Genomic DNA, 14,961 nt, shown 5'->3' on the forward strand with positions numbered 1-14,961 from the left:
AATATAATGTAATGAATATAATGAAAAGTACTGTTACATCTGTAAAGGGCAACATGAGTCCCAAATAGGGACTGCTAATAATTCAGACCAGATGTTACAACAGGCTTCCACCAAGAAGTGATAACTGAAGTGGTCTTTTCAAGACCACTTTTCAAGACTTCTTTTCAAGAAGTGAGATTTGACAGAGGTCGATAAAGTGGTAGGAAGAGATTTTTCTAGACATTCTGAGGGGACCCTTGAGCAAAGTGAATGACCTCTAGAACTTTCTAACCTATGGAATAAATTGTGATGTGCAGGCTTGCCTTTTCTGCTAGAGGTGTTTTCCATGCACTCACTCTCACATGCTCTCTCTCTCCATATATATGTGTGTATATGTGTGTGTATATATATATACACACACACACACACACACACCTTTTTATATACACACATATACATATTTTATATGTGCACATGTAAATATACACACACACACACACACACACACACACACACACACACACACACAATACCCCGCTAATGTCCACTACAGGCAGTGACATTTGGAACTTATAAATAAAAGAATATTAAAAACAAAAGAAAAGATGTGGCTTCAGGAAGGATTAAATGACTTGTGAAAGGATGTAGAAAAACACAAATACGTGGAACATGCCTCACACTTGCATAGTGCTTGATATAAAATTCGTGTCACTTTCACATGTATTTTCTCATGGGATTTTTCTCAATACACTAGTAACACAGATATCATTACAGTCAGTTTATAAGTAATGAAACTGCTGCTAGGAGATGCCAAATTACACATCCATTAAGTAGCTGCCGACCCCAAGTCTGGTGCTAGCCATCTGGGTACACCGTTGCTTACACAGAAAACTCTGGGAACAAAGAAATGTCCCCTATTTGATCGTCATCATCAGCAACAGAAGCAGCTAGTAAATAATGGGACTAACAAGGTGCCAGGTGCAGTTCTACACGGTCTGCACATAATCCTCCCAAAACGACAGAAAGGAGGCAAAGGACATCATTGACGTTAAGGCCAGTAATGGTCCCAGTAGCCTGGCTCTAGAACCCCTACTCTTACCCATGATGCCATCCTGCCCCCAAACACACTCCTTTCTACTCAGAGAAAGACAATTTGACACTTGTATCCATTGGACATCTGCAAAGTAAAGGAAGTAATGTTTCCACACCGTGATACCCTACCTCCTTCTCCACTTCCCTCTGAGCTGGTTCCCCCAGGCAGCCTCACTCCTGCACACTTTCCCCTCTCCAGTCTGTGTCACCCCATAGCCATTTCTCCTGGAGCCCTTCACAGGCCATAATATGTGTACTTACCTATTAGTCATTCTTACTAAAGAAAATGTTTCTGCTTTATCCTTTTAAACCAAATGATATTGTTAATCATGTTCAAAAATAAATATCCTAAACTATAAGCACCACCACTGAAAAGAAATTAAATTACTGTTTGTGTATTTATATAGCCTCTACTGATTTCTCTGCTTAAGGGAGAAAGAACAGTCTCTGACTGACTGATGAGAGAGAGAGAGAGAGAGAGAGAGAGAGAGAAAGAAAGAAGGAAAGAAAGTTTATTTATTCACTTACCTTCCCCTAAGCCCCTTAGGTTTTAGAGAAGGATTTTGTTTGTCCCGTTAATTATGCTCTAGACCTTCCAGGAAAATGACTTTTAAATAGGCAGGATTTCTTTTTAACTGTTTATCTCCCAAGTGTGAATTATAGAACTACATTTGTTTGAGAGTGCTAGAGCATTTTTATGGAACTTTTGCAATTTCAGTCAAAGCTCTCTACTGTTAGGGAAGATTGAACAGGTACCTGGGCGGAACGCAGGCACAGCCATTGGATGTGTTCATTAACAGGGAGAAAAAGTGATTAGAACAAAAGCCTCTTAGGGGTGCCTGGGTGGCTCAGTCAGTTAAGCGTCTGACTTCAGCTCAGGTGATGATCTTGCGGTCCGTGAGCTGGAGCCCTGCACTGGGCTCTGTGCTGAGAGCTCAGAGCCTGGAGCCTGCTTCAGATTCTTGTGTCTCCCTCTCTCTCCACCCCTCTCCTGCTCACACTTTCTCTCTCTCTCTCTCTCTCTCTCTCTCTCTCTCTCTCAAAAATAAACAAATATTTAAAAAAAAAATTTTTAAAAGAACAAAAACCTCTTATTTAACAGCTAAAGTCATCCTCCCAGCCTCCTCAAAAATGAAAATAAAACCCAAAATATCATGTTAGGTCACCAGTGGCCTCTGTGAGCCTCTCCTTGGTGACCCGCCCAGGAACCAGGAGCTGGGTAGCTATGACAGCTGAGGAGTGAGGCCACTACACTGTGGGGCACGTGCTGCAGAGTGTTGGGCCCCAGAGCTGGATGGCTGGGTACCAACCGGCTCCACCATTCCCGAGCTGGGTGATCTCACACAAGTCATGTAAGATCTCCACCTTGGTTTCCTCATTTGTAAGATAAGGATAACGTCATCATCAATCTCAAAGGGGTACTGTGAGAATAGAAGAGTAATTATAGGTACAGTGCTTCATATGATGCCCAACACAGGAAGTATCGAGAATAGCTGGTTAGTACTACATTTTAGAATAGCTCAGTATTCAATTAAAGCCACAACAATTCTGTAATGTACTATCTTTTGCGGGTGGCTTCCTTTACTTCCACTTTGGTCTCAAGACATTCTGATTAAGTGGTTAGGCAGTACCACTTAGGAGTATGAGGCAGTTCTAGAGATGGAGGGTGGCGATGGTTGTACACGGAGAATGTACTTAATGTCACTGAACTTCCTGCTTAATAGGATTAAAAAAGTAAACTTCACATTTTACTATTTTTTTTTTTTTAAAGAGTGTAAGATGAGACTTTGGAGTAAAATTCTCACATTGACTCAACTCCCTTGGTCTTAGTAATGAGGAAAAGAACGCTCAGCAACATATAACTTTGGCCAAAAGTCACACAGTGGGGTTGTTAGTGGTGCTGAGAGTAGAAACCAGCTTCTCATGTTCCTGACCACCGTTCCTGCCACCACATACCACAGCCTCCCATTACCCACTTGTCTGTTGACTTCTACACCAGACAGAGCAGAAGGAAGAGCTGAAAGCCACACGAGTCATTTGAAAGATATTGTTAGAGGGGGATAAACAATGAGGGTGCGGAGTTTTATATGTATGCATATATGTGTAAATGTTTGTAATTTTTTTACTCTGAGGGGCTAGAGTTAGCAATACTCAAGGGTGAACGGAAATCATGATCTGATAGCCAATACAACATGCTCCTTTGATAGAAAAGGAAATGATCACAGAAAACCTTAAAGTCTCTATATCCAGAAAACTGGTACAGCAAGGGAAAGAAATTGAACCAAGTTTAGCCAAAAAAGAAAAAAAAAGAAAAAAGAAAAAAAAAGAAAAAGTGATGCATTTTTAAATGAGCTTTCTCAACTAAAAGAACTACACAGTAAAATCAGTTCATACAGCTGCAATTATGATGATGTTATTAGAAGAATCTCATGAACACAGAATTTCCTTGGATCATTTGGTAGTAAGACATGAACAGTGTTTTGCAACTATGTGGTCACTTCTCTCATGTGAATCATTATTGCAAAAGTGACTTTCAGATTTCTCTTATGATTAAATCTAATTTACAACAAACATTTACTGAGCACCTACCATGTGCTGGGTACTGTCCTTGGTTCTGAGTATGAAAGTAAAAACAATGGAAATGATTCTTGTTCTCGGTATACAATGGAATGGTATCACAGTTCATTTAACTCAAAAGCACTGATAAAGTGATGATTTGCATAGCCCCGCAATATCTAGAGCGTTTTGCTCGATGAACCTGTGAGCCCATGAGAATAAGAAGGGGTGCCTAAACATGCCCTTCCGCTAATGAATCTCAGAGCCCACATACGTACTTATTAAGAGTATGTGCACCTGCCCATTAACAGAATTCTACCCTTGAAAGACGAGTACTCCTTATACATCACGGCTTCTAACATAACTGACGCTTTATCTGTTACTCAACCTGTCTGTCCCAGTGTCAGAGGAACAATTGGGACATTTAAGGATAGTTTTGACTGTGGATGAATTTTCACCTCATACTCTTCACTGTAGAATCACAGAAGCAGTTCCCTGAGCTCGCTACCACGTAGAGTACAGAACTGTGATTTAGAGACAGACTGCCCAGCGTGACTCTCAGCTCTACTCTCTAACCTGATGGGTGCCGGGAACCTCTATACCTTGGTTAGCTCATCCGTTAAAACTAGCAAAACAAGAGTATCCACCCTCTTATGACTGTGGTGAAGATTACTTGAGAAAATGGACATTAAGCGTGTACAGCAGTGTTAAGTAGTAACTAGTGTAACTGGTGTTGGCTAGTCATTGCTGTTACACACATGCATCAAACTATGACACAAGGTAGTATGTGAGCAGGGCCACAGCGCAGTTACAAAGCGAGGGCGTGCAGAAAAGCACAAGTAAGTCCTCTGGGATAAACTGAAAGGGAATTGGGCGATTTTGATGGAAGGAGGAGTCGGCGGAGTGTGGGGTGGGCTCATGGGTGATCAAGACCACCAAACGAAGGTACGGACACTTGAATGTTCGTGGCAATCCCAAGTAATGGCAAATATCAGAAGTGGCTGCCTTCTGGGGATATTTGTAGAGGAAGGCTGAGACTCCTTGGGACCCCAACAAATAAGGAGTCTGGGTTGGCAAGCCCAGAAGGCACAAATGTGGCAGGCCATGCAGGAGTCATCAAAGACTCCATGAGAAGTATAGCAGGGGAGCAAGATGGACTGGAAACGGGAGACCAACAGCAATGACGCAAGTGAGCATGACTGGGTGACAGTGAGAGCCCAGCAGGTAAGGTAAGGGGAGAAGACAGCAGCAGAAATACACAATTCTAAGATGGAACACACAACCATCCTGTCAAAGCAAAACTGTAGACAACTGTCAAACTGTTATTTGCGGACAACCTGACTCGGGTTTAATACGAAATTGGCAGGGATGGAATAGAAATAAATTCTAGTAATGGCCTTCCTATAAGCCACATCTCACCCAATAGCCACGAGGTGTCCAACACTATCCTATAGATAGTGTTTCTATATAAACTATATTTCTATATAAACTTTATATCCACCAATAAAGCACTCTGAGCAGCATTCCCCATACATGTATTAGTATAAACACATTTAGAGAAACTTTCCAAAGACACAGAAGTCAATGGGAACAAGGAATATTCTCACCCCTTATACTTCCAAAGCAGTATTTCAATGGGCTCCTCACATATTTCACAAATGGTTCTAAGCCTTCGTTTCCAAATTAAAATGGATGCTAAATCCCTCTGTAAATCTGGGCTTTAAAAACCATGCCTAGTTTGAGGGAACGTGCATTTAATTATGATGTCCCTGGGAGCTGTGAATCTCTAGGAAATCGTCCAAAGAGCTTTCTTAGTTTGATTCAATAAATATTCAAAAAGGGTGCGGTAAGTAGAACAACGGATGAAGCCTTGAAGTGAACAATATGGGGTAAATTTTTGTTGCTTAAATAACAACCTACAGAATAAGAATTAGCAATAATGATTTCATTTTCATCATCCAGAGAATCTTCAAACTTCGCTTCTTTGCAGATTTAAACAAGAAATTAGCATTAAAAGAAAATTAAACTTTATATAAATGCTGACGATCCCTATTATCCCTTTTTGAGGGAGACTTGCAAATTCACATCCACCAACTCTGAGAGGGCAAAGGGAGGCAACTCTTTGTTTCTGGATAAAATTAACGAGGGGATTATCTTTGTACTTACCTAAAATATTTTCATGCCTCAGCATCACAGTGTTGTACAATTCTGTTTCCCTGAACCATGACTTCTCATCCCGGGAGGAGAAGATCTTCACAGCGACGTTCTCCCCCTGCCAGCTGCCCCTCCACACCTCACCATACCGGCCCTTCCCTGGAGAAAGCAACACAGAGGTGATGTGGGACTGGTGAACAGGAGAGGTAGCCAGGACATCTCTTGCCTGCAACTATTACCCCCTTCCACTGTTTACTTGCAAGAACTGAATCTGGGGCTATAAACAGCACCACCTTTCTCCCGTGAAGACATTCAAAAGTAAGCCAGAACCTGCCCCTCCTGGCCACCCACTGTCATAACAAATTCAACACCCTCAGTGTCTGCACAGTACAACTGGCTGCTCATTACGAAGTTTACAGTTAAATTCCTCTATTAAAACCTATGAAACATATATGGTTTTTAAAAGCACCTGAAAGTTAGTGAAATTAAGAAAATGGTACAGAGTATTAGATTTCACTGTTGTGCTGAAAGCCAAAAATATAAAAAAATAAAAAACCTGCACGTGTCCAAATTGAATACCTTTCTGGACTCCTTCCCTTCAAACAAGATCAACGTAGATATTTTCTTGGGAGTCCAAATCTGTGAATTTACATACGCATTTATATTTTTCATAAGGGAGAGGCTATTAAGTTTGAGATATGCGTTCTGAAGGATCCCCCCCCCAAAAAAAATCACACGTAAACACACACACAAAAAACAGTGCTGTGTAGGAGACCGACAAGCAGCCAGTACCTTCCCTAAAGGATTTCTTGGCAGAGGATATATTTCAAAAGAGGATTTGCAGAGTCTTAAAGACATAATCCCAGAACAGTTCTGATTCCCGACATTGGTCATGGGTATTTGCTTGTTAGACAGCCCCTGTGGTGCCAGAAGTGGGCCACGTTGCAAAGGCCCCTTGGAGAAGGCATTTCCCAAAACGTGGTGTCTCTAGTGTGTGATCTGTTCTGTGGGGGGCACGCCCCCTCCTACAGCAGCAACACGTCCGTCAGCCTGTCCACCACTTGTTCCCTCTTCCATTCTTCTCCTTAATTATAGGTAGGGGTGATGGGGGAGGCTGGGAGAAGGAGGTAATTACCACGAGACTACGGGGATCAACACAGGGTATAATCAGGGTAAAGACACACGCGGCACCTAGATACAACAAAGGCAGGAGATACACCTTGCGGGGCAGTGGGGCTTTCCACCGGGCCAGTGGCTGCTGGGAGTCACAGCTTGTAATAAACAGCTGCAGCACCACCTGCACGCACAGGAACATAGCTCTTTGCTAAAAAAAACTAAGCCAAACATGGAGGACGAAACCCAAACATGGAGGAAGCAAGCTCGTCTATCCAGGTGATTATGTCCTGACACAAAATCCAAACCACTCAATCTAGAATCCCTCATGATAAACAATGTCCCTATTAAATACCAATGACTACTTCCAAAAGGATGTTAAATGGGGCCAGGAAGTCATCACTGTGGGCTGCTGTCAGGTCACAAAAATAGTATTTAGAGCAGGACTAATTTTAATACAGTCATAGCAATTGCCCAGCATTTGTAGTGCGAGATGAAGGCTAGTGCTAAGACAGTATAAAATAGGCTGCTACAAAATAGTATGCTGATCTTTTCTTGCCTTTGGTAAAATTCTGTATCTTTATTTGCCCTTTGTCCTCATATTCTCATTAGGAAGGAGAGAAAAAACATGCCGGAGAATTGTATACATTACTATAAAGTTGCCTTAAATCCCTTTTTTTTTTTTTGTAAGAAAACAGAGATGGATGTCAGGATAAGTAGACAGATTTAAAATAGAAACGTACTTCAACTTCAATGGTTTTCAAATGCTTTTAAGTTGTCAAATGCTTTTTAGAAATGCAACCTTATGTGGAAGTCGCTAAAAACAGAAGCAGGACTGCCCAAAAGTACTGGCCATGGAGCCCCCATGGAAATCCCTAAGGTATCTGAAATTTGGGGGGTTCACTAATCACTATCTGGTAACAACTGATCTAGTCCAACTTCCCATGCTTTTGAACCCGAAATGGTAACGTGCTATCCAAGCAGTTCATCCGATACATTTTTATTCAAGACTGTACCACATGAACACTAACTATAAGCTACTGAAATGGCATTGCTTTTATGAAAGTCTTTAGCACCGAAGCAACAAAATGCTATAATTGAATTTACACTATTTCAAAGAATGCTCAAGAATATCCACACTACCCCAAACAGCATGTCTTTTTAAAGGCACAGTAATATTTTGCCCTTTGGACTCTGGGCTCAGTCTCTAAAAACTGCTATTGAGATCAGCTGCCCTGTGAATGGTCACCGGCCATGGGACAGGAGGGTAGGGGAAAGTGAGACAGGAAAACATCCCTGTCACTGCCTTCTCACTCCTACGCAAATACCTGTCCCTGTTCATAATCAAATGGGATGTCAGGCAGTACAAGAGGACAAGCCTGGTTGTATGCAATGGGCACATTTGGGGCTTTTCCATTTTTCTTTGTCCACCACGGTCCACTGTAGAAGAGAAACACGAAGTGTGGTTCAGAGACCGCCCCAGCGGCTGCAGACCTACAGCAGAGGCAAAGGACTCCTGCTGGCCCCCTGTGTGCCTGAAGGCAGCGCCTGCTGCTCCAACCAGGCAGCCTAGCCCCCTTCCCATTATCAGGCCTGAGGGGGTCCTGATTTCCATGAAAACAGAAAGAAAAGTCAGAGGGTAGCAGCCAAGTGGTGAAGGCAGCAAATGGCAGCCAGCCACCTCCCAAAAGCAAAAGATGGGATGACTGGAGCTACAAAGAAAAGAAAGCTGGAGAAATAGAAACAGCATGTAGGGGCGCTGCCTACCTATCCGCCCCATGGCCATTCCTGCACACCGTCCAAAAGAGAAATTCATGACAACTACCAGGTGATCGGAAATACCCGCCAAATAAAAGTAAAACTACTAAAACTCAGGACTTCCCAAAAAAAGGGCATTTTGTACCATCTTCCCGGAGGGCGACCAGCAATTGATAAACAGCCCATAAAAATGTCACAAATTTTGACCCAGGAACCCCAATTCCTGGGAATTTATTCTGACCACTCAAAAGAAAGACGCAAGGCATGCAAAAGCCTTTCCGAGCAGTACCATGAAAATTCAACGATCATTCAAAAGATCATGATTACATAATCTTTTAAAATACTTGTGATGTGTACAGATAGATGGAAATGTACATGAGCTTAAAACTGACAGGAGGAACACAAATCGTGTACACACTATGTTACATCTATATATAAACCTGTTCCTAGACGGGGAAAATAGAACAGGCCACAGAGAAATGGATATCACTCTTGTTTAAATACAACAATTTTAAAGGTAGCCTTAGTAAATTTATCTCATTATTTTTAAAGTCAGTGGGAGAGTGAGTGGGATTGGAGAACTGCCATAAGCAAGTGTATTGTCCAAACGCCTACTCACCTCAGATCACTCAATGCCTGTAGTCAGGAGCAGCCATACTATACAAATTCTTTCCTCATTCCTTCCCATCACCCCAAAGGGTCTACCTACAACTAAAGGCTTTTGATTAGCCATTCTGCATACTAACTAGCAACAGATTCCTTTGACAAGAACTTCAACAAGTTGAGGTGCTCTGACGCAGGTCAGAGCGAACAGATACATAGCCACACCGTCTCCTGTGATTTCATGAGCAACGGGCAGCAAGGGGCAGATTTTTCAAGTCCCACCCTGCCTCTAGAGCCACAGTGAACACTGCATATAACCCACAAAGGAATAGAAAAAAGAATTACCGACACACTCCAACAGTGTGATCTGACGAGCCACCGTTCTTTGTACCAGAAAAGGGAGGCCAGAGCCGCTTCCTGATGTACATGAATGATCCAATAAATCCTGTGGTTCAAGACAAGGAGAAAAAAAGAAACTACTGAGAAACAGGTCCCGGTTCAGAGTATGAGCACGCGTATCACGGCAACACTCAACGGACACAGCAATCCTGGACATGTGGCCCGTAAGCGTGCACAGAACGTCCCACTGGAGGAAGAACTGGTTTTCTTAGGAAAACCAAAAGCTAGCCCTTTCCCCGATAGAAGACAGGTTTTGCTGAGGGATAAGTAGTCTCTTTGTGCATCCAGAGTTTTAGAATAAATATATATATATTTAAAACAAAACAGAACAAAACAAAACGCTGAGGGCACAAAGTCAAAGATGCAAATTACAAAGTCCCAGGAGCAAAGCTGAGCGCAAAGGGAAGCAAGAGAAAGAGCAGCGAGTGGAGCAAAAAGAGGGGCCTTCAAGTCCAAGGCTGGGCATAACTAACCACGTTCTGCTCTGTTCATAACTATCTATGAAAGGATTCACTATAGTTGGCATGCCAACTAAGGAACTCTAAAAAGGAATAAACGAATTAGGAATAAGGAACAAACAATTCCAATGTTGCTTATATTGGAAAGACTCCAGTGGCCACGTGGGTCATCTCCCTGGTACACACAAGCAGAGAAGGGCCACCTGGATGGAGGTTACCCTTTAGGTAGGTGAGGAACAAAAGCATCACAAAAGTTAACCCTCGGTGTCATTTCCCGGTGCGAATTCTACACAAAGCAGAGAGGAAAAATAAACTTTCATTTAAAACATAAAACCGTGCCCCAAACCTACTGGAACATACTGTGGGAAAAACTCCCAATTAGTTCATTCATAAGTTTTTCATAAGTTTTTGTCAGTGCAAGTCAAAGAGTAGATGCCTTTTTGTATCAGGACTTAATAATTTGTAGTACACAGTATTGTGCCCACGGTGATAGGTGTTGTGGTTGCAGTAATGTTGAGCTGACATTCCCCAAAGCTCATCCTTTCCCAGACGTTTTAGCTAGCCTGTTAGAGCAATACATTGATTTGTCTGCATTTCATCTTCTTTTCCTTACTCTGAGTACCACTGGGAAGTACTGTTGATCAGCAAAATTACCAAAATCTGAACATCCAAAGGAAGATATTTAGAATCCTTAAAAACCACAAAATGGATAATCAACAAGAAATTGAATGTAGATCAAGCAGTTCCATATCTCCCTAACCATCTCTTTTGCTGTTCTGTTTTCTCATTATTCATTCAATTTTTTTGAGAGAATAACTCTGAAAATTAAACAAATGTGTTGTTTTTTCATCATGTGTAATCGTGGTTTTAAATCTGGTTCATAGACTTAAGGCGGGGGAGGAGAATCAACCAGACTAACAAACATCTACTTCAACTCCTGGATCCCAAGGCTTCTTTTTCAATGTAGGAAGCTGTTCAGAAAGATAGAGTTTGTTGAGCCACATATATGAGCACATCACTTAAATAAGCAAGTATATAGATGAATAATGATAACTTGTTTTAAACAGTGTTCTTTACTGTGCTATCATATCGTTATATACTGTCATCCAACATGGCTGTGTTGAGAAGACTATTTTAGCACACACTCCCATCCCTCTTCCAGACTTACAGAAGCTACTTAACAGCATTTTACACTAGATATTCCTATCATTGTCCATTGTGGTTGGCAAGCTCTGGGGAACAGAGTTCTGACTAATCTGCTTGAGAATCCTGCTTCGCTAAAGCTTTCTCAGGATTCAGCCTCATATCTTCTTGCTACTGACTCAATAAACTCGTTTAATTTTCCTTAATATTTGAAATAAACTCCAAAATACATTTCTAACAAAAAACCGTGATTCTCTTCTTTGGGAAACAGAACGCCCTCTTCTCCTGTTTTCCCAGTTCTGCCGTCCTACAATCTAAATAGATAGGTGAACAGAAGAAAACGAGGTTCCTTCCCCCTTTCCATACAAAAAAGTACACCTGACCGGTGGCCCAATAGCAGGGAAGGCAGAGGAGGATGGGATATTTCCTAGCCTGTATCAGCTACCACCAAATGTTTTAACAACTAGCCCAGTTGGTCCAAGAATAGCGCCAGAGCTACAAAGACAGATGAGGGTGCGTCTTCTCCAGCAAAAAGGTAGTTGCAGGGCAGGCTTAGGTGGAGAAGGACCAGACACTATTAAGCTTGTCCCCTAGCAGCACAAGACTTAATATGAGATGATCTTAGGTGATGCATGGCCATGGCATTAAATAACATTGAATCACATTAGAAAGCTATGACCTTGACGGTCTTCCATCAAATTATGACAAGGAGAGTCTCGATTTCGTATTAGCATGTCTTTAACACCTAACATTCACTCATCTTCACCTTTTTCAAAGGATGCATCAGACTCAGCATAGCATCACTTTAGAAGGCTATTACTTCTCTCTTTTGCATTTTATGGTAACCTATTTATAGCAAGTGGTTCCCTTGTCTCGCTTGAAGTTTAAAGTTTCTGTAAAATTAACACTCCACAATTTTAAAAGTATGAAAGGAAGACACATTTTAATGGGATTTCATTTAAAAGTACGGGCGCCTGGGTGGCGCAGTCGGTTAAGCGTCCGACTTCAGCCAGGTCACTATGTCGCGGTCTGTGAGTTCGAGCCCCGCGTCAGGCTCTGGGCTGATGGCTCAGAGCCTGGAGCCTGTTTCCGATTCTGTGTCTCCCTCTCTCTCTGCCCCTCCCCCGTTCATGCTCTGTCTCTCTCTGTCCCAAAAATAAATAAACGTTGAAAAAAAAAATTAAAAAAAAAAAAAAGTATGCAAAAGAATAACTTTAAAACATATAAATACAATGGTGTCTGACACTGAGTTGTCCATAAATGCAGCTACCAGCCACATGTTGGCTTTTAGCAAGGGAAATGTGGCTAGCCTGAACTGATATACATGCTGTGACTGTAAAGTATACATCAGATTTTAAAAACTTAGTTCCAAAAAAAAAAAAAAAAGGGAAGGAAAGGAAAGAATGTAAAATATCTCACTCATCATTCTTTATGGTTAATGATTATATGTCAAAATGATAATTCTATTCATTTGGTTAAACATATTATTAAAATTAATATCACCTATGGTGGGGCTTTTTTAAACTTTTTTTTTTTTTTTTAAGCAGCCACTAGAAAACTTAAAATTAAATATATGGCACACATATTTTATTGGATACCACTGTTTAACCAAATGGCCACACTCCACAAGGGGGCAGCACAGGAGCATGAAAAGTTTAATTGCTGCTTTTTTGGATGTCAAATTTTAAAGTCTTAAATTACAGGGTGTTAAAATAATCTAGAAAGGAAAGTGATTTTAATATTAAGCAAAGGTGCTTTTTTGAAAGTACTTTTATTGCTAAAAATAGAGTAACTGAATTACTTCAAGCCCCCCCCCACCCCGAAATTATAGGCAACCATTCTCTGTACCTTTTCCCTTACTCCCAAAAGAAAAGTAACTACCAAGAATCTACTAAAATAAATCTCCCCCCTTATTTAATATAAGTGCCTAAAATAAATGTTCTCCTATAGGGGAGACTAAACAGGTGCCAACATATGCTTGTCTAGGACACAAGTGACCAGTGGTAAGTGTGCACGTTGTCCAGTCACCAGCTACTGGTTAGCATTTCATGGTGGGAATGGGAAAGCATCTTTAGCCATCTTTGTTATGCTTGGGATTCCCTGGGGTCACAAACTCACTGCTAAAGTGCTGTCTCCAACATTGGTGGTGATGAGCCCTTCGATGGTGCCGTACTCCACATCTCTGGGATTGAGGCGTTCTTGATTGCGCCTTTTAAATTTTCGGAGAGCGACTCCCAGTAGGCAAGCTAGAAGGCATACTGCAAACACTACAGACAGAATAATGAGGCCGACCTCCAAGTGGAAATTCTGTGTTCCAGGAAAGGATTTCCCTGGAGATGGGGGAGAAAAGGGCAATTGGCTGTAAGGATCAGTGTTTACTTACTATTCAGCATAACCAACACCTAACAAGTAGGTCCTGATGCTGACCACATAGTCTTGCAAGTCACAAACCGTGAAAACTAAAATACTTCCTAATACCTGGCCAATGGCCCAGTCATTTGAACCATTATTCATTTAGACAGAGCCAGAGATTGAAAAGATTCCACAGAGAACCAACTGTATTAATGCATGTACGTGAAAGTACTTTTCAAATATGGAGTACTACACAAATCTCTGTACAAATGCTTTATCCTCAGCCCTTACAGAAATTATGACGTAATATTCCTATGAGAAAGCACTATCTGAGTTAAATCCAAATCACCCAATCTGTGGTTCTCCTCAATGTATCTTGGATGTTTACCGCAGAATTCTCATTGATCTTTTCACATCACGATTTCTGCCTAGGATTTCTGCCTAGGAACCTATTCATTCATCTGTTCTTTTACTCACTTATCCAATATTCATTCACTCACTCAAAACATTCATTCACTGATTCACTCACTCGCCTAATCACTCATTCACCCCCTAGCTTGGCATTATTACATTACCCATTCAAACATCCGTGCATTCACTCCAACACTCACATACCACTCAGGCAGATACACACAAAGACTTTCTACTTGCCTAGTGAGGTAAATGAAAAATTTCTTGATTGGATAGTGAAGCCCCATAATTAAGAGGTCCCCAAAGAGGGGTGCCTGTGTGGCTCAGTTGATTGAGTGACCGATTCTTGGTATTGGCTCAGGTCATGATCTCGCGGTTTATGGGATCGAGCCCCACATCAGGCTCCACACTGACAGTGCAGAGCTTGCTTGGGACTTTCTCTCTCCCTCCCTCTCTGCCTCTCTTCCTCTCTCTCTCACTCTCTGAATAAATGAATAAACACTAAAAAAGTCCCCAAACAATAATTATCTCTGAATGTCAGACCCCTTATGACATGGTGTCACCGAGCCCTGTTCTTCCCCACGTATGCCTCTTTTCCACATCCCTGCCTCCTTCCACAATCCAAGTGCAAGCCTGATGTCCTTTATACATTTCTTTTAACTTTCCAAATCTTGGAGATTTAACTTCCAACTTGGCACATTATACTCCATGGTACATGTCACTTGTACGATAAAGTGTCAAACTAATTATATACAACATTAAATTATAAATATTGAGCCTCCCTAATTGAATTAGAGATTCCTTAAGTAAAGAAAATAAATTTTCTATTACAACTCAGAGTCTTGCAGTGTTCTGCAGATTAGGAACTTTCCATATTGTAGGTATAACTTTTGTGTGAGTGCAGATACTTGATTGTGTCCGTCCACTCTATTAATAACAATTT

At 41.5% G+C, this 14,961-nt stretch overlaps 1 protein-coding gene across 4 annotated transcripts in view; it reads right to left on the reverse strand.

The window, feature by feature from the left end:
- Nucleotides 1–14,961, reverse strand: part of ACVR1 (activin A receptor type 1) — a 141,452-nt gene that overhangs the window by 33,985 nt on the left and 92,506 nt on the right. For all 4 annotated transcript variants that reach the window (XM_043576775.1, XM_043576772.1, XM_043576771.1 and 1 more), the window contains 3 exons: nucleotides 13,374–13,585; nucleotides 9,601–9,700; nucleotides 5,794–5,940 (listed from right to left, as the gene is read on the reverse strand). In XM_043576775.1, coding sequence (XP_043432710.1) covers nucleotides 5,794–5,940; nucleotides 9,601–9,700; nucleotides 13,374–13,585 — 459 coding nt within the window. The remainder of the gene's footprint in view (nucleotides 1–5,793; nucleotides 5,941–9,600; nucleotides 9,701–13,373; nucleotides 13,586–14,961) is intronic.

This window comes from Prionailurus bengalensis, chromosome C1 (assembly GCF_016509475.1).
Source record: "Prionailurus bengalensis isolate Pbe53 chromosome C1, Fcat_Pben_1.1_paternal_pri, whole genome shotgun sequence".
Taxonomy (NCBI): Eukaryota; Metazoa; Chordata; class Mammalia; order Carnivora; family Felidae; genus Prionailurus; species Prionailurus bengalensis.